The sequence below is a fragment of the Poecilia reticulata genome, chromosome 1, assembly GCF_904066995.2.
Source record: "Poecilia reticulata chromosome 1, P_reticulata-male-v2, whole genome shotgun sequence".
Lineage (NCBI taxonomy): Eukaryota > Metazoa > Chordata > Actinopteri > Cyprinodontiformes > Poeciliidae > Poecilia > Poecilia reticulata.
The window spans coordinates 25,978,162-26,002,174 of NC_088830.1; the positions used below are offsets into that span (position 1 = coordinate 25,978,162).

At 36.6% G+C, this 24,013-nt stretch overlaps 3 protein-coding genes across 6 annotated transcripts in view; 2 read left to right on the plus strand and 1 right to left on the minus strand.

Moving 5' to 3' along the window:
• Positions 1-78: 78 nt before the first annotated feature.
• Positions 79-2,293, minus strand: ten1 (TEN1 subunit of CST complex). Its single transcript, XM_008417595.3, has 3 exons — positions 2,137-2,293; positions 1,797-1,954; positions 79-878 (listed from the first exon to the last, which is right to left on the minus strand). The coding sequence occupies exons 1-3, from the start codon at positions 2,223-2,225 to the stop codon at positions 727-729; spliced, it is 399 nt and encodes a 132-aa protein (XP_008415817.2). The 5' UTR covers positions 2,226-2,293; the 3' UTR covers positions 79-726.
• Positions 2,294-2,321: 28 nt separating this feature from the next.
• acox1 (acyl-CoA oxidase 1, palmitoyl) lies at positions 2,322-21,949 on the plus strand. 2 transcript variants are annotated; one of them, XM_008417617.3, is made up of 14 exons: positions 2,322-2,558; positions 4,402-4,561; positions 6,239-6,399; positions 9,844-9,951; positions 10,035-10,154; positions 10,243-10,358; positions 11,212-11,381; positions 12,443-12,605; positions 13,269-13,459; positions 15,334-15,513; positions 17,606-17,711; positions 18,616-18,759; positions 19,429-19,635; positions 20,371-21,949. In XM_008417617.3, exons 1-14 carry the CDS (start codon positions 2,450-2,452, stop codon positions 20,419-20,421), a joined length of 1,986 nt encoding a protein of 661 aa, XP_008415839.1. In that variant the 5' UTR covers positions 2,322-2,449; the 3' UTR covers positions 20,422-21,949. The 2 variants fall into 2 exon arrangements, with proteins under 2 accessions (XP_008415839.1, XP_008415829.1); XM_008417607.3 differs by lacking the exon at positions 6,239-6,399 and adding an exon at positions 7,384-7,544.
• Positions 21,950-22,957: 1,008 nt separating this feature from the next.
• Positions 22,958-24,013, plus strand: part of LOC103469703 (inactive rhomboid protein 2) — a 54,481-nt gene continuing 53,425 nt past the window's right edge. For all 3 annotated transcript variants that reach the window (XR_014088699.1, XM_017304256.2, XM_017304297.2), the window contains exon 1: positions 22,958-23,329. The gene's annotated coding sequence lies outside the window, so the exon portion shown is untranslated. The remainder of the gene's footprint in view (positions 23,330-24,013) is intronic.

Genomic DNA, 24,013 nt, shown 5'->3' on the forward strand with positions numbered 1-24,013 from the left:
GTTAATTCTTCACTTAAAGCTTGAAATTGTTTGATATTTTATAAAGAATCAGATATGATTAAAATTAACTTATGATGGTTAAAAAGCATTTGGCTCTTCACTTTTTATTATGAATGTTCTTCTAAATGCATCCATTCATCCATCTATTGTCAAAACTTGCTTTTCCTTGCAGGTTCACTACTATCATATCTATGCAGATGACATCAAGTTGTACTGTTCCTTTAAGGCCCTGGTTTTCATACAAAAAGGCCACAAATCATAAGAAGCAGCGTTCACCATGCAAGAATAATTTCCTAAACAAGCATATTCCAGAATAAGACATCACCCATTATTATAATGTTTCATTTTGTTTAACCAGGATATTAATTTTATTACAAATATATACAGAAATATACCTGATTTTGACAGTAGAAAATATTCCTAGTTTATTGCCATCCACATAATGGAGGAATGTGAATCTGCTGCTTGTATTTGAGCTTTAGCATAACATTTGTTCATAAGCTGTGAAATGACAACATCAAGCAGAATTAGCACAAAAATCTGCTACAAACAATCATAAAACTCAGAGATTGACAAAAATACAACATATGGACCCAATTTATATATTCTGGGAACCAGACTGATTCTTGGCTTCATTGTGCCAGAGTAAGTGATAAAGATAATATGGGTACAAAAGTCTCTGAACATCGCTGTGGGCCCGCTAACATTACAACATGAAGACCTTTATCAAGTTACATCTTGTGGTTGTGCAACCTCCCCCTGTTTGCTCTCCCTCTCGGCGAAGAAGCTCCTCTGCTCAGCGATGGCCTTCTGCAGAAGTGCAGTGTTTACGCCATCAACGCAATTCAGGACACGGGCGCGAACCATCACACCAACTCCTGCAGACCAACGGATGTGGGTGGGTCAGAGTTTGACACTTATAATTCAAAGAGCCATTTTTCCCTCGGTCTACCTAAATAAAACTTATTTAGATGGTCAGTACTTGATGGTCATGCAATCATTTGAATCAGCTGTTCTGGAATAGAGGCACATCTACAGCATGCAGAGCAGGGTGCCGGTGAGGGCCAGGGTTGAGAAACACTGATCTAACAGATTAAAGTACAGAATGTCTAGACCACTCCAAAACAATCGATTTCCAGTCAAAAGAAAGCTGCTGATATAATAAAAAGATTAAGCATGAATATGCAAATTTTTGGGTTTATCTGTATGAATGTGAGTTCGACTGTGTGATTATGTGGATCTTAGGTAAAGTACTTTGATTGGTCTGTCACAATAACAAATAACGATAATTGTCCCGATAAGTGACAATATTGTTTGAGACTATTTTCAATATATTAAAAATTATATTATTATTGGTCTATGAGAGTTTGCCCAATCAAAGACCAATACACCTTTTGTAAAGGACACAACATTTAAGTGGAAGATATTTTGCATATCTTCCTGTTATAGTATTTGGATATTTAACAACCAAAAACAATAAATAAATACCACTTACAACTTAAATAAAAAAGAATGGATTATCATGTCTGTAAACAAATTTTTTCTTCAAAAATATTAATCACCAGAATGAAAACTATCAAATTTATTTTAATTTATTATGCAGTTAATTGATTACTTTATTATTAGAACAAGTATAACTTTAACAGTGCTAAATTCAGTCCATCATTCCAATGACTAAAATTTTCAGTGTGCCAACAACTTTGTATCTCTCGGTCATAACCTGCTTCTTTAATAAGAACATCAGAGAAGATAAACTAAATAAAAACTCCAAGAGAAATCACAGAGAGGTCTTTTACCTTCATACATTTCCGTCTCACCCAGAACCAGGTACTGGGCTCCAATTATTGGGTTAAATGGTTCAACAAACTGGGTTTGGACGAACACACGGTGTTCAATGGAAGCATGCTGGGCTGTCAGGGTGGCTTTGGATTCATCCGGCTGATAGCAAACAAGTCTGGAAAGGCAACAATTTCAAGTTACAAATAAATAAAAGCAATATATCAAGATATAATGTTGGAAATTTGCCCTGCAGCCAACCCAGGTACACTCTAAGCCAGGACTGATTATCAGTCAACCATCCTGGAGGTCGACATAACTATAAACTTTCTGGGTCAGAACCGATGCCTAAATCCCGACCTGCCAAATGTCCTCACTGATTCTCCTTCTTTGATTGAGTTCACTTCCCAAGGAAGACGAAACACTGCGGTTGGAGGAAGCATCGACATGTTTATTAACTGTAAAGAAGTTAACCTATCACAGAGCTCTCGGGAAAACACTTCCGGGATGTGTGTCACGTCACCATACGTAACCGTTCCCACCTCTCTGCGACTGCGCAGTAGATGCATTTCCCAGGTCCAGCAGGTTACCGGAGTACCTCTACTTATTATTCAACACTTTTTAGCTAATTTTCCGCCCATAAAGACGAGGTTTTCGCTTTATTTATAGAGCCATGAATCCTGATATCACACGAGAACGTCAAAATGCTTCGTTTGACGTCGAAAAACTTACGTACATTTTGGACGGTGGCCCGGAAAAGACCAAAAGAAGACGACAAATTGGTGAGCTTGAAATTAAATTTTTACAGCTGCCGTTGTGTACATTTACCTAATTTGCTGCAATTAGAAGCTGCTACATTAATTTGGACAGCTGTTACTTCAAAGCTTGCAACACATTTTTAAACGCATCCCAAGTTAAGGTTATGAGTCTTTTTAAAGTGTTATTTAGAAAAATTTCTCCAACAGGTCCCATGAAAAGAGATATTTTAAGATTTTTTTTATATTATTTTGAATGAGCAATTTTCACAGCTAAATTCGGTTGTTAGTTTTATCTATCAATTAGCTTTAAAATTTAAGACTGGCTGCACTTAGTAGAAGTAAAAATTATTATTAACAAGGTCAAAAGATCTTTATGACTCAATAATTCAATTGAGTCATGTCAAGTCCATGTTTAAAGTTATATTAAACATGGTGTCGATTCTGTTGTTTGAATCCTGACTGAATAAACCTTGTAAGTTGTTTGCCATCTCAAAGAAACATCAGGCTAAGTAGCATGCATTATCATAGTACAGCAACCTTTACTACCATAAAAACCATTTTACCATCGGTTCAGCAAAATAAATGTGCTTAGAGCCAGAAAAGATCCAAGACTCTGAAGAAAACTAGACATTTGTTTAGATTTTTAACTGGAAGAACAAGTTTTTATGTTTAGTACATTTTCTCAATGTTATGTTTCTTTTCTAAAAAATAACAACAACAAAAAAACAGGAAAATGGCTTAATAAAAAAGTGTGTTCTTTACACTGTCAATGTTAGTCCTTTTGGAAATGTTATGAGTCTTTCTAAAGTATTTAGAAAGACACGAAAATGCCAAGAAAAAACGGCTAAAGCTGACATTTTAAAGAACTGAGCAACATTTCCTTTTAGCATTTTTGGTCTCATGCTATGAAGATATTTTGATTCGTTTTGTATTTATTTTTTTTTTTTACTATTTATGTTGCTGAACATTTTAAACTAACTGGAGATCAACGTAATTAGATTTTCTTTTCCTATGATCAGTGATGAGAAAAATACATTATTCCTCTTCATTAATAAAATCCATCAAAACTCTCAAACTGTTGTTGTATGAAATAAACTCATCAGACAGTGTTATGAGCTTTTCTGTATTTTGTTTTCAGTTTAGTTAAAATCAGACAGAAAAGAAATGCTTTGATTTATATTAAAGGGTAATCTGTCAGACTGTGCAATAGATCATTGTGTAGAATATATGAACTGTTTGAAATGCAGTAAATATTGTGTGGCATATTTTAAGTGTTATGAACATCTACTTTACATATGAATGTTGTATTTTCTGTCTCAGCTGTTCACAATGGACACAGCTTACAATGCCTAAAATTATAAAGATTATAGCTGATAGAAGCACAGATGAAGAGTAAAGAAAGTAGGCATATTGCCATCACAATATTTACCAATTGAAAAAATAAATTTTGATTTATTTTAAAGCATTTGACCTGAATGCCACTGACGAAAGGACGGAAACATTTCTCAGTTCTGTCCTTTATTCATGTGTTTCTGAAAATCGGGCAAACAAAAGTGACAGCAGGGGGAATAATCAGGTAAATAAAATAAAAATAATTGATGAGACAAATCAACTCTTGACTGCTAAGGCTTTTAAATACTGACACCAGCTTTAGAAAATAAAAATAAGTTAACAGTTAGTTAAAATTTAAATTCAAACACTATTGTCTTATTGATATTTCTTTAGTTTTCTGGCATTTACTGTGAAATATTGTACAAAAGTAAAAAGTGATGCATTAGATTTGTATGACCATACTTAAAAAATACTCATAAGTTTCCTTCTCTCAACTGTTGGACATGTAGTTTAACGTTTTGTTTGTCTTCTGTAGAGGCGCTGGTTTTCAGTGACCCAGATTTCAACGAGGACGACCCAAACTTCCTGTCTCGCAGCGAACGCTACGACCAGGCCGTTCGAAAAAGCGCCCAGATGATTCTGAAGCTCCGAGAGTATGGCATCGCCGACCCGGAGGAGATCTATCACTACAAAAGGTACGCAGACGGAGAACGACGCTGGCGAGAAAACGATTCTCTGCCGTCTAATCACTGCGATAAACTGACGCTAAAAAGTTCAACATTAACCAAAAACTGAAGCTCTCAAAAAAGAAACGCTGTTATATATTGATCTATGAGAGGAAATTATTTTCAAATCAAGCAGACTAAACATTTCCCAGACAGGACTGCAGTGAACCTGTATGTCTGTCATGAAAACATATTTTGCTGAACAATAACATTGTTAATGCAATAATCGATAATATTGTTGTTTTGAAACCATTTTTAAGTAATATAAAAGTAATGATGGCATAATAATGCAAGAATACATTCTCAAAGATCAATAAACTTTAGTTTCAAATTAACATTTAACACCGGAGCTGGAAGACATTTTAAATATCCAAAATAAATAAACAAAACAACAGAAACAATCAATAAAATGACTTATTAAGATTCTGTAAACAGAATTGTCCTTAAAAAAAGGTACATTGAGATAAATGCATCAAATTGAAGATCAATATTAGTAGAAAAAAGGGGGAAAAATGTTAATGATGCGAATGGAAATGATTCAGTTTGTTTTAATTTATCATGTGATAAATTGATTTATTGTTTGTTGTGACAGTATGTCATTAACTAACTACAGTGCAGAGCCGTTCTAAAATCACTAAATGAACTTTATGATTACAGTCAAAGTCTCTGCTATCCAAACCCACCCAGCAGTAAATGACGTAGCTGCTAAAATCAGGAATCTAAATGGATTTGTCTTTTCTCCAAATAGGCCCCATTTTTCAGGAAGTTTAATCATCTTAGTCAGAAGGTTAGCTGCAGATTTGCAGTCACCATAACAAAACAATCAGTGGTTGTTTTAATCTGACATTCAGCATAATGGACAGTCTAGAAAAATGTCTGTAGACTCCTCTGTAGGTTTGAAGCAAACAAAAGTCTGAGCAAAGTTCAGAAGAGATTAAAAGTGTGTGAAAGGCTGAGTGGCTGCCAGCTTGTGCCACTTCTACAGTGGAGAGTAGAGAAGTTTAATCAGTGCCTTGCTAAAGGATTCACCTTTTCACATAAGTCACGTTGTAACCAGAAACTTTAATCCATTTTATTGGGATTTTGTGGAACAAATCACTGGTCTGCCATTTTTATCAGCTAAATAAAACTATTTTAGAAATGCAAAAGTTACACAGCCTTGTGGAAAAATAACTTTTTATCAATATCTACAGTAGAAAATTTGTTGTGATTTGTACAGAATAGAGGTGAGCGATATTGATTTAGAATTTTATCACCACTACTGTGATAGTAAAAAAAAAATTCATTAATTCTTTTTTAGGTAACTTTATGCTGCCAATGCATAAACAGGCGGGCCACCAGGCTTTACTTGTGCCCCCACCAGGCTTAGCATTGCTTATTTATTTAAGTTTTTTTTTTTTTTTTTGCATTTTGTTAAGACTTTATAGTTGGTGTTCAGGTATTAATCTTCCAATCTTTTTATAACACACTTATCAAGTGATATTTAAAAAAGTTTAGCTCAATTTATCACTGAGGCGTCTTTTCTACGTCAGGCTGAAATAATGTTTGATAAGTCAGTTTTACCTTCACATATCTTGTTTAATATTAGTAAATGTGTGTGTTGTCTGTTGATTTATTGAACCTGAACTTCAACCCCTCTTCGTCCAGTATGGTTAAGGGGAACCAGCAGGAACCTTTCGGGCTGCACGTTGTCATGTTCATCCCAAGCCTGCGCAGACTCTGCGACCCCCAGCAGGCCAAGAAATGGCTGCCTCTGGCTGACTCCTTCCAGGTTTTGGGCACATATGCCCAAACTGAGATGGGTCACGGTCAGTCCTGGATGTTGAAGCTAAATTATTTACTGAATCGATTCATAAGGCCCTCATTTGATGTTAAAAACAAAAAATTTTTAAATGTAAAATGGTTTGGTAGCAATGGGGAGCGATGGGAAGTTCTTGTGCGTGTTTGACAGATCTGAATCATGTAGTCGAGGACGGCATTTTGTCTGCTAATGAGCGATGATTCTCTAACAAAATACTTTCCTAAATGCTTCTGCACCTGTTGTAGAGTTAACATAATAAACTAATTATCATAACGTAGTGTCGGTTTTCCTCAGAGCCGCTTCAGTCATCAGTTAGCTCAAAAACTTCCTCTTATTTTACTCTCTTTTCTGTATTATAATAACTCACCAATGACGACGCTTTGTGTCTCGTAATTGATTTCCATCTTTTACAAATCATGGAAAAATAGCAAATAATTCACATTAATAACAATCTGAGCCTTCCTAGTCTGCATTTGGATTGGCTGCTGGGATCCATGGCGACCAGAGATTATGGGATGTAGCTAGTGAACAGACAGCATCGTGTGATCGGGGAGGCTAACGAGGCCTCTGAATGTGCAGCGTCTGCCTGCTTTAGGTCTGAATCGAGAGGAGAAGAAACTTCTTCCACGTTTTGGACTGATGCTCTGGTGTTTTGTAAATGTTTTTGCTCTGGTTTAGAACCAAATTCCTGACACTGAAGGGAGATTTAAGTGGAAAATGAAGGAGTGAAGTTTCAATAAATGACAATCATTTGCTTGAATCAACTATTCCAATATGCATGTAATGCTCACAAGCTGTTTTGTCTTCTCTCTTCACTGCTTTCCTCTCTGTCGCCTTGAACCATGCAAATCATTCACATTTCTCCTCTGGGAATAAAACAATGTGATTCTTTTCTCTGATTCATCTATGGGATGCCTTCCATCCCCCACCTTTTCCCACATCCTCCCCTCCTGCTCCTCTGTCCTGTTTGCCCCCCGTCTTGCGCGGCTAGTTGTGTGCACCCCGGCAGGCCATCGCCCTTGGACCTCCATTTGGCGATGTTCCTGCCCACGCTGCTCAACCAGGCCAGCCCGGCTCAAATGGACCGGTTCTTCATGCCCGCCTGGAACCTAGAGATCATCGGCACCTACGCTCAGACCGAGATGGGCCACGGTAAAACGAGAACGGACCCGTCCGAACCGGCTGTGCTTTTGTTAAAGGGACGATTCTCAATCAATTAGTGATTAGTTTTGATAAAATCAGAGTTGATTAAATGTTTCTATCTGATCAGGTTTTTTGGAAAAAAATTAATTTATGGATTTTTAACATTTTATTTTATTTTATTCTTACAGTTTCCCACTCTCAGGATCTTTTCCCATTACAATTAGAGATGCACCAATCCAGTATTAATATCTGTATCGGTTCCAATATTGGAAAAACCCTCCAGATCTGATTTTGGTGACAACGATCAATTCAGGCTCATTCTATGCTACAAAAACACAAAATCATGGATTTACAGTCTAGTTTCTAGTTCAACATATTATTTCAAATAAGATAAAATAAACTTGCAAGTAACTTTTCAGCAAAGATGTAGGAGCTTGTTTTAAGTGAATACATCCTTAATATTTATGAAAAAGTATTAATTACGTTGGCAGATTATTTCACTTATAACACAGAAAAAAATAAAACATTTGAGAGAAGATTTGCTGACAAAAACATTTAGTTTTAGTCAGTATCAGATTCTTTACCATTTATTTTACATTGGCTGTACTGGTGCAGAGTTATAAAATAAATTTACATTTAATAGTACATTTATGTCTGTTTAAAAAAAGAAATGTTTTAACTCAGCGCTGTTTTGTCTGTCGGATCAGTACCGGCCAATGCTAAACCTCAGATATCGGTATCAGAAGTGAAAAAGGGGGTCGGTGCATCTCTAATTGAAATAAATAAAATTATAAATTATTTTAACAATAGTGAGCTTTGCCTTCTCAGGCTGCTGTAGATATAAAACACTTACAAAGCTTTAATGATGATTCAAAGAGACATTTTTTGCTTTCAGTCCAGCTAAATAAAATGTTTTGAACAGCAAATGTTTTATGATAAATATGTACCAGAGAAAATCAGCAGTAATTTCATTTCTAGCTTAAAATTTTCAACCTTTAATAGAAAGTGGATAATTTTTTTTTTTGCATTACATTGTTGACAAAACTTTGTTTAAACAAAGAAACAGCAAATAGTTTCCAACGTTGCATCTAAAGAATACAACAACTTTTTTAATGTTATTCTCTTGCAGAAGGTTTTCTATTTTTTTCCACGAAGAAACTGGAAAAACTACCAGCCCAGGCATTTGTTAATGTTTAAAAATATTATTTAGTCATTTATGATTTTTAGCTACAGCGTTAAAGAGCCATTGTGAAAGGTTCAAACAGGTTGCAGACCCCCTGATCTGTGGTTAATTTTTTCTGGATTATTGTTTGACAATAAAATATTTCAGCTCTGAAACTGATGCTAAAATTAATTTTTAGCTTGTTATAGGATGTGTTTATTGCCTCTAATGAGAAAAATCCTAGTTTGATTTACTTAAGCTGATAATCTTCTGTTTACAGCAACTAAAAACTGAAGCTTAATGTTTGCTTCTTCCCTTAATTTATGCTCTTTTACCTCAAGAATAACAGCTAGAAATTGTTCCGTGTTTCTAATGCGTCATTTAGATTAACCATCTTTCCTGTCCTTCACCTCAAAGTGTCGTTTAAGGGCCTGTGTTTACCTGTGACTGCCGTGTTATGGCATTTAATTACGTTGAGATCTGTCAAACACGACAAGCTGCGTCACTCCTTTGTATTGTACCTAAAAACTGAATTGGCTTTTTGAATGTAAATAAGTTCTGATACATTTTGAGGATAATTTGAGCCCAAGTGGCGTTAGCAGGATGTAGTACTGTCTTAACTGTGAAATGTATTACGTAGGGATGCACGATATTATTGGCATGGTATCGGTATCGGCAAACATCAACTGTAAAACTTTATATCAGACATCGGCCATTCCGTCAAAATAACTCACTGATGTAAAAGTGACTTACTGGTTTGTTTTTATGTGACAAACCAGTGACAAAGTCAAATTTGCTCTGTTTGAGTGTTGTTGTTGTCTTAGAGAGCAAATGTCACAAATTTTACATTAAATATAATGCAAGTTGAAAGTTTTACATTATTTTCAGCCTCCTTTTTAGTATTTGTGTTTTTTTAGCAGGCTAAATTGACAAAGATAATGCAGCAGTCTAATTCCACAGTAGAGAAAGCCATAAAAACTCGATAAATAAATATAGGAAAAAAATATCAGTGTTGGTTATCAGCCAAATGAGCATTAGTATATCGGCATATCGAATATCGACCAAAAATCCAATATCGTGCATCCCTAATGTTCCACTGTTATTTTACCAAAGCTCTGTGGGGATTTAAACGTTTTCTGGATGCAGGCACACACCTCAGAGGCCTGGAGACCACAGCCACGTACGATCCGGCCACCCAGGAGTTTGTGTTGAACAGTCCCACTGTCAGCTCCATTAAATGGTGGCCTGGAGGACGTAAGCGCAATCACAGATACTCCGATGGTCTGGGCTTTCAGGCAGAGCAGAAATCATCCCCCCTCTGTCTCCTCCTGTTCCAGTGGGGAAGACCTCCAACCATGCCATTGTTTTGGCCCAGCTGTACAGTTTGGGAAACTGCCACGGTCTGCATGCGTTCATCGTTCCCATCCGGGACATGACGACTCACCAACCTCTGCCGGGTAAACTCAGTTTGTCTGATCTCTTTGGACGTAGCATTTGCAGAAAATCCATCCGTCTCTCATGATCTTTTCTGCTTTCCTGCTGCAGGAATCGTAGTCGGTGATATTGGCCCCAAGTTTGGCTTTAATGAAGTTGATAACGGATTTCTGAAATTGGAGAACGTGAGGATTCCTCGAGAGAACATGATGATGAAATACTCCAAGGTGATTTGATTATCTTCCTGAAAAGATAATATGTATAGAGATCTTGAAAACATTAAAATGCTGCTCAGTTGAAAACAGGGTTGCCAGATCTGACGGAGATTTTCCAATTCACAACGCTTTTGGTTGTTCTTTACTAACGCTTGGAACACAATGGAAAATAATATCATAAAGGATTTTAAAGTAGGATAGAAATATTCTTTAATGTCCCGAGTTTTGATGTATGAGCAGCAACTTCAAGATGAATGCAAACTGCAAATTCAAACTAGAGTACAAAATATACAACAGAATAAGAGACTGGGCTGCAAGGGGCAAATTTATATCAAAATATTCATATTTAATGAGGGAAATAACATCATCATCTATATTCCAGACACATTAAAGGTTCAGAGTAAAGAAATAAAACAAATTATAAAATAGGATCTAAAAACGCAAAAAGAAAAAACGGCAAATAAGATGTTTGTTGAGTCACAAATAAATTATCTTATAATTTGTGTGTATATTTATATATATTTATATAAAGAGATGTAGAGATTCATAAATCTAGATAAATGAATATAAATACATGTATAGATAGATCTAGATGGATAGATCTCTAGATATTAATGAGGGCTAAATTGATTTTACCATGACGGGTTAAAATATTATAAAATTATAATTAATTATTTGTTTTTGGACAAAATTGTGAAAATGTTATCGAGTATCAAATATTTGTCTTCAGATTGGAACTAAATGTAAAATATTAACGTGATTGCCACCCTGCTGTTTAGGTAAAACCTTAAAATGCTGATTCCAGTAAGTGGCAGTGATCCTGAGGATGGATTAACGTTTAAATTGGGGATTCTTCCTCCACCAGGTGGAGCCGGACGGGACGTACGTGAAGCCGCCCAGTTCCAAGCTGACCTACGGCACCATGGTGTTCGTCCGCTCCATGATTGTAGGCGAGTCGGCTCGCGCCCTGTCCAAGTCCTGCACCATTGCCATCCGCTACAGCGCCGTGCGCCACCAGTCTGAGATCCGGCCGGGGTCAGGAGACGCACACTGCAGCACACACTGCAGCACAACGGTTTCACACAGAAATCACTTTACGTGCATTTAAATTTACACACAACTGTGAATCTGCTTTGATTATTTTCCAATCTTGAAAAACATTAGGGGGAAAAAATAAATCTGAAGATGGAAACATTTTTTGATTTTCCATATTTTTATCTAATCTTTGACTAGTTATACTTATTAAATGCAGTGGTACTTAATTGTATTGTTTGGCTTTTATTTGCCTAATTGAACCTTGTAAACTGTATTATAAATCCATTTTAGCAAGACTTGCAGTGATGTTAAGAAAAGACAGTGAAGTGGCTTAAAGTTCACATCTGAGCAAAACTGGCTCTTCTAAAAAAAAGTTTGGGTTGAGCTTGAAAAGTATTACATAACAAACTTTTTTAGCTTTACATCAGGTTATAATGTCATTTCCTCGTCAAAAACGCACCTGGAGTTGCTTTGATCCCTTCATGCATGTTTGAGGACTCGTTGAATTACTGGCTGAGGATGCCCAAAGGCTTGCTGTCACAAAGCGCCGCTTATTTTCCCAAAACATTTCCTCAGCTCCTTCAGACTAGCCAGCAGCAAGTAGCAAAAGCCTGATGGAACTGTGAACCTGCTAGGCTCATTATAAATGCAACTTCTCAGTCCAAACGGTATAATGGAGGAGCGTTATTGTGATGTCTTAAAGACATAGAGGCCCAATTTCAAGGCGTCAAAATCTTTATAACAATGAAGGTAACAATGAACTTGATCATGCTACAAAATGGGGCTTTGTGCTTGGAAACCACATAACACCACTTCTTTAACAAAATTATTATTTGTTTGGCTTTAAATATGAATTATTTTAAGTTTGTTTGCTGAATCTCCACCTGGAGCACAGTTCTCCAGGTGGAGAACTTTTTTATTTCCCCAAACTGGTTCAGGAATCCTCAGCATGCAGCAGGAAATGGAAATTTGTTCCGTGTATTTGTGTCTCTTTAAACATCTGATTTGTTGCCACGTCCTCCTGCAGAGGACAGTCTAACCTCTGCGTTTACAATCTGCAGAGAGCCAGAGCCTCAGATCCTGGACTACCAGACGCAGCAGTACAAGCTCTTCCCTCTGCTCTCCATGGCTTACGCGTTCACGTTTGTCGGCCAGTACATGACGGAGATATACCACCGGATCTCTGAAGACATCAACCAGGGAGACTTCAACCAGCTGCCCGAGGTACGGACCTGTCGGATCACTGACCTTTAAACTTAAGGCTTGTGTCAAAAGAAATTACTGATCTAAGTTTGGTTGGTGGCAGTTTCAGGTTTCAAAACCAAGCCTCATAACTGCTTAAAAATAAAAAACGATTGCAAAGGAGTGAACAGAGAAAATGGGCAGCTTGAGATGAAACTAAGGATAAAACTGGAACGGTCACGCCATCGGTTTGCCAGTTTTTTTCAGATATTTAAAGCAAATAACGAATAACTAATTATCAATATAGACTAATATGAAATGCTTATGGCTTAAAAACGTGTCATGATATATTGTCCAGTCTTTATTTGTTTCTATGCATGTGAGAATTTTCAAAATGTACAATTTTGTTTTTATTTAAATTTCCCTTGTCGCTGCTTCGTAGAATACTTTTACAATACATAATTAATGACAGTAATCAATTATGTGTAATAGTGAATTAAAACTATCTTCATTAGTTATTTTCTTTTGTTTTTATCTCCAAAGTGTGGAGGTGGAAAAATCTGATAACTTACCTTGAGAATGCTTGAATTTTACTGTGGCAAAAATGTGTGTGGACCGTGAATCACATCACTAATTTATGTGGAAGTATTGAATAATATCCACCCTGAGCTGAGTCTCTGACCTGGTTCTCCCTCTACCCTGCAGCTCCATGCCCTCTCTGCGGGCCTGAAGGCCTTCACCACCTGGGAAACCAACTCCGCTATCGAAGTGTGCCGCATGTCGTGCGGCGGCCACGGTTACTCCCGCAGCAGTGCCTTGCCCGATATTTACGTTGAGTTTACCCCAACCTGCACCTACGAGGGCGAGAACACAGTCATGATGCTGCAGACTGCAAGGTACAGCTCCCAGCCTGCCTGGGTCGAGTTTAACGCAAAAGGAGCTGGACACAGAAACAATCCGACTTTTATCACTGCGGCTGTTTTTTTTTGTAAAGGTCAGCAGATCAGTTTCAGAAACCTGTGAGATGATATTCGGTCTTTGTTTCCCTCTGAGGATCTGCGTCCAGTTCCAGAAATGTTCCCCTCACAGGAAGTTCATACCTGAACGTGGCGTTCACACAGACAGAACAAAGCTGGAGTGAATGGGAGGGACTGACTCGATTTGCAGTGAGCTCTGCAAAGGAACGAATGATTTGGAAATGATGCAGTTGTTTTCATGTAGAGACTTGTGGCTTTCAGCTCTGTTGAGTTTCACCAATTAGCCCTGCTGTTTCAATGTAACTCAACACTCCTTATAATGTAGCCATAAGAACATGAACTGGGTTTGGTGCTGACAATCGGCGTTTGATGTTGCAACACTAAACCATCCCTTTTAACACAGTGTACAGATCCAGACATGCTGCACTGATTAAAACACATGAATGCTTCTTTTATCGTCCAAGTACGGAAAAAGATTAGGGTCACTGTAAAAAATAGTCAGAATTCTGATTATAATCTCAGAATTCTAAGAAAAAGAAAAAAAATATGACTTTTCTTTGTCAAAATTCTCAAAACAGAATTTTTACTTTTTCAGCAAAAAAAGTCAAAATTCTGACTTTTCAGAATTCTGAAAAATTCTGAATTTAAAGTCTCAATTAAATCCAGACTTTCATTTTGAGTTTAGGGACAGAATTTTGACCTTTTCCATAAGTTTAACTTTAAAGAGAATTCATTTTTCATTTTTTTTCCTTGAAATTTTAACTTTAAAATCTGAATTTTTGGGCTGTACATTGGCGCAGTTGGTAGAGCTGTTGCCTTGCAGCAAGAAGGTTCTGGGTTCAATTCCCAGCCCCGGTCTTTCTGCATGGAGTTTGCATGTTCTCCCTGTGCATGCATGGGTTTTCTCCAGGTACTCTGGTTTCCTCCCACAGTCCAAAAACATGACTGTCCGGTTAATTGGTCTCTCCAAATTGCCCCTAGGTGTGAGAGTGTGTGTGTGCATGGTTGTGTGCCTCTGTGTTTCCCTGCGACAGACTGGTGACCTGTTCAGGGTGACCCCGCCTCTCGCCCGGAACGTTAGCTGGAGATGGGCACCAGTACCTCCCGATCCCACTGAGGGACAAGGGCGTTCAGAAAAGGGATGGATCTGAATTTTTTTTAAATCACCTTTCTGAGAATAATTTCATAATTTTGATTTTTTTCAAAATTTTTGACATTAAAGTTAAAATTCAGAAGAAAATTTAATCTTAATTCTGCCTTTTTTTCAGAATTTTGAAATTAAAGTTTAATAAGAATTGTGAAAAAAAAGTAAAATTAAAATTTTTTCTCAAAATTTGAACATTAATCTCTGGAGAAAAAAAACTGCTTCTAAGTTTAATTTCATACTTTTGACTTTTTCAAAAAAAAAATTGACAATCTCAAAATTCGGATCTCTGCTTTTAAAAAAATCTGCGCTCTAAATTTAATATCAGAATCTTAAGATTAAAGTTAAAATTCAGGAAAAATTAATTTTGAGATTAAAGTCAGAATTTGAAAAGTAAAGTTAATTTTCTCAGAATTCTGACTGTAATACTTGAAATTATACTTTATTCTCAGAATTCATGGATTAAATTTAGAATATTTTTTGTTCAGTGGTCATAATACTTTTCCAACCTCATCCAAGCTCCTGTTAACACAATAAATATTTTTCGCCCAAGGCTTTTCTGTTTAGACAATCTCGCTTCAGTAGCTCCTCAATTTAATTTCAAGCTTTAATATTCTTGTGTGAGTATTTGCAATATTTATGGTTGCAGATATCTGGTGAAGAGCTACCGGCAGGCGGAAAAGGGCCAGCAGCTGAGCGGCATCGTGTCATACCTGAACGAGTCCCAGAACCGGAGGGTCCAGCCGCAGGCCGTGGCCTCCAGGCGCCCCCTGGTGGACATCAATGACCTGAGCAGCCTGGTGGAGGTCTACCAGCAGAGAGCCGCCACGTAAGTCACAACCTCCACTGAGCAGAATTACCCTGCAAAGATTCAGAAACATACATTTCCTTTTAATGCTCAACACCAGGGGGCGCCAACTTCCTGTTGACTGAAAAAGTTGAGCAAAAGTAAAGTTTAACCTTTATTATCCTCAAAGAGGAAATGGGAAAACCTACTAGTAAAATCCCGAAAGAATAAATTATTTATCTAATTATTTAATTACTCAAACAAAATAAAAATAACAACATATCCCAAAATAAAGATTAAGTCATTTATTTAATTTTATTTAATTCATTATTCTTTTTTGGCATGTTTTGAGATTAAAGCTGGAAATATATTTTTTTTTCCAAATTCTGACTTACTATCTGAAATCTTACTTTCAGATATTAAAGTCAAATTCAGACTTTCAGACTAATAATTTAATAAATAAATTATTTCTTTATTAACATTTAAATTATTTAAATTATTCATAATTTAGTACATAATTATTGTTAAATAATTTATTTTTTGTTTTGGCATATACTTTTAATTTTTATTTTGTTTGTTTATTTTTTCTTTTCCACTTCTGCTCTACCCTAGATGAATCAAAACGATGAATATAAGAGAAAATGAAAATAATAATGCAAATCAGAAAATAACTGCCAAGGTTAAAAGAAAAATAAATCCTAAGCCACAAATGTTAAACAATTTCACTTTACCTCTTTGTTATGCTCTGTTTCCTCACCCTTTTTAATGTGTACCTCCTTTATTTTGATTTATTTTATTTTTGTTGTTTTTTTCTCGTCTCTAATTAGTTATTATTTTGTAGCTCAATACCTCTGTTTGTTAGGATATAATATTTGTTTTTTAATTGATGAAAAATACTATTTTGTCTGCATGCATCAAAAGGCACATCTGACCTGGATTTCATTATAATGCGTCACTCAATAGATCCTTATTTCCACCCAATGAGTAGCAAGTTGGTCAATTGTAATGGAATAACGTTTTTCCACACGATGGTGTTTAATCCGCTTCAGTCCGTTGCACCCGTAGTTCTGCCTCTATTGTTTTCTCGGAGTAAGATGATATCCGATTACATCACTGCATGCTGCTCACTTTAGTCATGTCTAAATCCATTTGCTGCGAGTATCAGCTGTGCTGAGCACAAAGAGTCTCTGTCAGCCTGTCGGAGGGAGACCAAACCTGGTGCTCCACTCCCAGATATCAGACCAGCAAAACCCAACTAAACACATTCATCCTGCTTATTTCTGTTACGTATTTGTTCACATGCAGACAGACATATCATGACAGCTGTTTTAAACTTTGATTAATGCAATATTTGATGGTGTCGAGGTATTTTTATGGTGCAAAAAAGAATTTATAACTGCTTGAATTTGACCTTTGAAAACATGTCAGAACTCTGCGTGGGCACAAAGGTCAAACTTGGATGCTTCATTTTCTGTTGGGATTTTATTCGACCAACTCAAGTAGTTCTTGGTTATAAAGTGGATAAAAAAAGGATTGGCAATAATAATAATATTCAATCTTATTTGAAGGCGACTTTAAAAGCGCTCGAGGTCAACTGGAAATAAAAACTATAAAGCAATAAAAGGCATATATAAGTACATCAAACACAATTAATTGTAGAAAGAAATTAGATTAAGCTGAATAAGCAAAGTTTTAATAGTTTTCTGTATTTTACATGTCTTGTATTCAGCTTCCTGAGGTAATAACGGTTTGTAAAACCAACTTTTTACTGTAATTGCAGCTTTCCAGGTGTTTCTCTACCATCATTTCGCATTTAGAAACTGAAAGTTTGGTTTGTTCTTCTTTGCGAAGTAGTTCAAGCTCAGACAGATTGGATGGAGAATCAGGTCTGGATCATTTTACACATGAATCCAAACCATTCGGTTCAGGCAGTCATCGTCTTGGAAACCGTCAAAATCCTCCCATACGCTTTCGATTTTAAGCTTGGTCTCCAGTTTACTCTCTGTTTTCGAACAAGCTTCTGAATTGTTCCTAAACACACTGTGATTAAATCATGTTCAGATGGAGCGTATTTAGGAGAAAACTGTATTTCTTTTTGAACGACACATTTACTAATGAAGGTTTGTGTTTGTAGTTTAGTTGAGATGGCGGCGAAAAGCATCCAGCAGGAGCTGCAGCGCAGGAAGTCACAGGAGGACGCCTGGAACAACAGCGCTATCGACCTGGTCAGAGCCTCGGACGTAAGTTCCTGTCTGCCAGTTTGTAGTTTAAAGAAATCTAAAGAATCAATCCTCCAGCTGCAGCTGATCCAGAACGCTGCTGCTGGAGTTCTGACTAAAACCAGGAAGTTGGAGCACATCACCCAGTTCTACAGTCGCTACACTGAGAGAATAGACTTTAAAATCCTGCTGTTAGTTTATGAATCACTGAACGGCTCAGCACCACAACACATTAAAGATCTGCTGTTGTCATAGCAATCTTCCAGACCCCTCTGGTCTTCTGGTTCTGGTTCTGCTCTGGATCCTCAGAACCAGAACCAAACGAGGAGAAGCAGCATTCAGCTTCTATGCACCAAAATCTGGAACAAACTTCCAAAAAACTGAAAAACAGCCGAAACACTGAGCTCCTTTAGGTCCAGATTAAAAGCCAGCTGTTTAGAGTTGCTGTTGAAACATAATCAGTGAAACAAACATTATCCAACATTTTGAAGTGTAATGGTGATTTTTAACGATGGAACTTGACAAACTGTAATGTTTCATATACTGACCATGCTTTATGACTTTGTATTTTTGTGTTTTTATGAAGTAAAGCACTTTGTATTACCTCGTTGCTGAAATCTGTTATACAAATAAACCTGACTGATTAAATTATAGTGAATTAATTTGAAAACGCATCAATGAGATGCTTTTACAAACATAATTTAATATGTAAATAACCTTTTCCATATTCTTCTATTTACATTTTTAACCAGATATTTTGCTATAATTTTTTTTATTTTCTTATTTTTTGGTGGGAGGAGCCTGTATTGACTGATTATAATTCATTTAATTTGCCTTTAGAGTCTGATTTTTCTGTCCTACAGTGTCTACTTCATTTATTGATCCCTGGTATTGATTATTTTTCCCTGATATCGTCTCTCTTTAGGCCCACTGTCACTATGTTGTGGTGAAAGTCTTTAATGACAAGCTAAAAGGCGTTGGGGACACAGCAATACACTCTGTGCTGTCAACGCTGGCTCTGCTCTACGCCATGCATGGAATCACAAAGAACTCTGGAGACTTCCTGCAGGTACGTTCAGGAGCGGCGAACCGATTCCAGTTTTCTGACCGATCACAGATCCTTAAAAAGCCTGACCCTCCAGCTCCGATGTCTGAAAAGTTGCTAATTATTTCCACTTTTGCTAAATTGGCAACAGTTGGTTGACTATAGTTAACCTTTTCTAATATTCCACACTACAAAATAAGTAATAAAAGTGCATTTAATTTGTGCTGATTTCGTATAGCATCGATATTGTTGCTCAACGCTGCCAATATCACTATGGTATTGTAAGTAAAGAGTTGCATCTGGACACTGCTAGTAAAGACTGTAACAAACAATCAGTTCTGTGAGATTTCTACAGACCTAAGGTCAGGAAAGGTGTAGCTAGCATATCTGCAGACCCCACACATCCTGGACACAAAATGTTTAGACATTATTTTGGTTATACGCAGCGCTATTTGCACTAATTTAACTATGTCTTGTCTTGTTAAAACATTCTGTGTATATACATATTTGCAAGAAAAAAAAAACAGAAACGGAAAATATATATATTTTTTAATCTTCCTCCAAATTTTGTATCTTCATATTTGAAAAGTCTGTACATCGAGAGCAAAGTGAAAAGTCAATTTTTTGGTTTTGCGCACAAACCTAGCTAATAAAGCTGATTCTGTTTCTGGTAAACATTCTTCTGTCTTGCAGGCTGGACTGGTGAGCGTGCCCCAGGTTCTGCAGATTTCAGTTCGCATCAAAGAGCTTCTGTCCCAGCTGCGACCCAACGCTGTGGCGCTGGTCGATGCCTTCGATGTCCACGACAAGAAGCTGAATTCGGTTCTGGGGCGGTACGACGGAAACGTCTACGAGAACATGTTCGAGTGGGCTCGCCGCTCACCTCTTAATGCCGCAGAGGTAAAAAAAAAAAAAAAAGAGAAGAGTCATCACACTCTGTAGACTTTAATCTCAGAATTAGGAGATCGGAATTGTTGGGAAAAATATCAAAATTCGGAGTTTTTTTAACAGAATTCTTTGACATTTCTGAGAATTGCCTGAATATTCTCTGAATTCTGAGAAGGGAAAAAGTCAGAATTCTGAGATTAAAGTCAGAATTTGCAGAATTTTCTTTTAATTCTGAGGGGAAAAGAAGTCAGAATTCTGGGTAAAAAAGTCGTAATTCTGCAAATTCTGATTTAATCCCAAAATTCTGACCGATTTTCTCAGAATTCTTAGAAAATTTTGAGAATTACCTGAATATTTTTGGAATTCTGAGGAGAAAAAAAAAGTCCTCAGAATTTGTGGATGTCGAAGGCGTCTGAGATTAAAGTCAGAACTCGTAGAATTTTCCCTGAACCCTGGTGTAAAAAAAGTCGTAATTTTGATTTAATCCCAGAATTCTGATTTTTTTTTTTTCTCAAAATTCTAAGAAAATTTTGAAAATTCTCAGAATTCTGTCTTTTGTTTTACTCAGGATTCTTACTTTTTACAGAATTTTTAGAAAAGAATTCAGACTTGTCAGAATTCAGGGAAAACTCTTAACATTGATCTCATTACTCAGATTGCAGGAAGAATATAGAAATAAAAATGTGTTTGTCTGATTTCGTCCATGTTTGTTTTTGATATTTGTGGATTTTTCTCTCCTTCCTTCAGGTCCATGAATCCTTCCAGAAGTACCTGAAGCCGCTGCGGTCCAAACTGTAGGCTGATGAAACGGACCTCCACCAACAGCTGGGAACCTTTAGCTGCACAAACCTCCTCTGTAGTAACTCGTTAAATCAGGCCTGTGATGGATTTCTCTGCTGGTGTTTACCGCAGTTCTAGCTCTCCATCCATGTCAGTTTAACTCAACAAACGCGACTAAATTCCTGGTAGACGGCAGATAACTGGAGCGTCATGGTGGTGACGGGGAAATAGACCGAAAATGTCTTTCATCATTTTTTAAAACCAACAAAGAAGAAACAACGATTAAGAGTACATGAGTATCAGTCGTATAGTGTTTTTCATTTGAATTCTGCTGATATGATTTTTATAATAGTTCATGAAAGTATTGTGTTTGAGACAGAAAATATGAAAGCTTTTTTTCCATTTAACAGATTTTCATCAGAAATATTGCACACTGCGTATATATAAATACTCCCAAAAATCTAGTGAGTCACAAGCATCGTCAAACCTGACTGAAGGAGTTGATCCAACCTTTCTCCCACTCTGAACTTCTCCTCCTTTCCTCTTTGAACTTTGATCAGCTTGAATTTTTTGGCTTCTCTCCAACATTCCAGTTAATAAAAGTTAAGATTAATGCACAAATAGCAGGTTCACCTGAAGATAACAGGAGAACAGTTTGCTGCTGGGATTAAATTATGCACTTTGGGATTGTGGTTTTAGTTCCCCTTTTTGAATTTTTGTTTAAATTATGAATGATCTTGTGTGTTTGAAAATCACAGTTTTGTTTTGATTGGCAGGTAAAGTATACTGTACAAAAACAATCTTTTAGGAAAACCGTTTTGGACTCCTGGCAACAGCAAAAGGTGACAGAATCCACTTCCTGTGCGCAGCGTGGAGTCTGTGCATTAGTATTATTCCCTCCCTACCATGTGGGGCTGGCGCATTAAAAAGTTGCACATCTGGGTAGCTTCGTTTTTAAAGCTGTTGCTTTTAACAGGACACATTTCAGAACTTTAAAAAATACTTTCACTTTTCTAAGTTTTACTTTACCAATACCAGACTAATTAACTATATTAAAGTAAATCGAATTAAATTAATTGTAATCAGCAGTCAGATTGGCACTGAATGGAAAGTAGCTGTAAGACTTGGGTATTTTTGTACAATTTTAGGATTGTATTGATAACTTGCTCTAAAGCGTCACTGTAACTTTTAAAACTGATTTGTGTATCAATATGTGCCTAATGAAATGTTATTTTCATTATCTAACAGAAGAAGGGTGTTTTTGCACAATAGTTTCTGTATTTTCACAAGTGGTGAAACCTGTGATTTCAACGACGACTATTGTCATGGACTGACTAAACCGTTAATCTCATGGGTTTTTATTTTTGTGAGGATGAAATTAGTTTGTGCTAATCTAAAATGTAGTAATTTTGACAAAGAATGTAATAAAAGAAAGAAACGATTGTATTGTTTTTCCTGACACTGTAGTTTTTTTTTTGGGATGAAGTTTAATTTACACTGATTATAATACTGTTAGAACTGAATCAATAAAAATGGTGTAACAATTTGCATGTTTTAATCTGCAATATTTCTGATTAGAGTCTGATTGCAGTTTTCTGACTAATTGCCACCTTTTAAAGGGGCAGTATTATGTGTCTCCAGTCACATAGTACTATTTTATAGTACAATCTAGTAAATTTGTTCTTGTTTTTTCTAGAAAATGTTTGACGAACCTCTAAATGATTTTGTTCTACTAAATTTAACAAATATTTCCAGTTTTTTTTTCTGAAAATAGCCTAAAATTTCTGATTTTTTTTTTTCTCCAGAAAATGTTCTATTCAAACTCAGAAATTTCCAAGGTTTTCTTTTCTAGAAAAGGAAACTTTTCTAGAAAACTTCTGATACAAATCTCAAAGTTTGATTCCCCCCTTCTCCCACCTGAGCAAATTTTTTCAGCTTAGCAAGTTTAGTTTTTTTTCTCTCTTGAATTAGTCTCAAAATGTGATATTTTTGACTTTTCAAACTCAGAAATTTACAAGATTTTTTTTCTAATACATTTTTGAGATGAACCTCAAAACATTTGATTTTTATTTCTAACAAATATTTTGACTTCAAATTCAGAAATTTCCAAGATTTTTTCATAAGATTTCTGAGGTTAATCTTGAAAAATTATTTTTTTTCCTAGCAAATGTTTGATTTTAAAGAGTCAGAAATTTCCAAGATTTTTTTCTAATACATTTTTTTTAGATGAATCTCAAAACTGATTTTTATTTCTAACAAATTTTTGACTTTTCAAACTGAAATTTCGAAGATATTTTTCTAGAAAATTTCAGATTTTGTTTTCCTCCCCAGAAAATTTTAAACATTTTAAGCTCAGCATGTTTTCTTTAAATTAATGCCAAAACTTATGATTTTTTTTTCCTAATTTTTTTTTTTTACTTTTCGAACTCTGAAATTTCCTAGATATTTTTCTAGAAAATTTCTGAGAATAATCTAAACATTTCTGACTCTTTTGGGGGAAATTTACTCCTTTTTTTCTATATGTAATGACCCCCCAAAAAAAATGGGGTAGCCCCCTGGTAAATTTGGTCTGGAATCGCCTCTGGTGGTCCGTCCCAGCCGAAGGAACTGAACACAGCCTGGCCTGGCAGCAGCTCGGTGCATATTTGTGTAGGAGTAACTGCGGCGGGTAGTTTCCACACGCAGCTCCGGGGTGTTGGAGGTGGTTGGAACGGACCCAGGCAGAGACTCTCCCCCTCTGAAGATAAGACATGGCTCCGCCTCCTCCTCGGAGCTCTCTGCTTTCTGAAGCTGCATTCAAAAAATAAGGATGTCGGAGGAGAGAAAGAGGGAAGTCTGTGACACACCACTTGTCACAATCTAACTGTAGTTTTTCGGACATTTACCACCTGCTCATGAATAAAAAGCCAACTACTTTTGCTTGGAGGTGAGTAAAACATTTAAAGACGTTTGGTGTATTTAGCAACTGACTGGTAACTCGTGGTGTTTTTTAAATGAGAGCGGCTAATGTTGTTTTGGGGTAGACGGTGTTGAGTAACCAGGTTCATTGTGTGCTACCTTTTGTTTTACCTAAAGTAAAAACGAGCTAAAGGTGGTAATGTTCGGTTCTTACTGCCGTTGTTACCCCACCGCTCTGAAACTAGCTGTCGGCATGCCTCGGCAAGCCCTTTGTTGCTCTACCCGCCCGTCCAAACCCAAACAAGTCCAGTTATTCATTTGAGTTTTCCATCTGCTGCCCCATTTAAAGTTACTTCTGGGCGCCATGTCTGTCATATTCCTGCGCTGCCCACCTTACAGTCCTCCATCTGTTCTCAATGGCTGTAGGAGGTTATGTTTACATACACTACAGACACACGACGCTAACTGAAACTGAGACTTTCAGCTGAATGGAGACACAAATTAAAGTTGGACATAAATGTTTTCTTTGACTTAGTAGATCCTGGAATGGTTGTATTTCAGCGTACAAGCTGGTGAGTCGCAACAGAGTAAAAATAGCTGCTGTTGTTTAGTGTAATTCCCCTCAACAGCTCATTACTGTGAAGTCATCTAATTATACAGCAGTTTTGTTGTTTTTTTTAAAGCACCTACTCAGCCTGGTCTTTGTTAATCA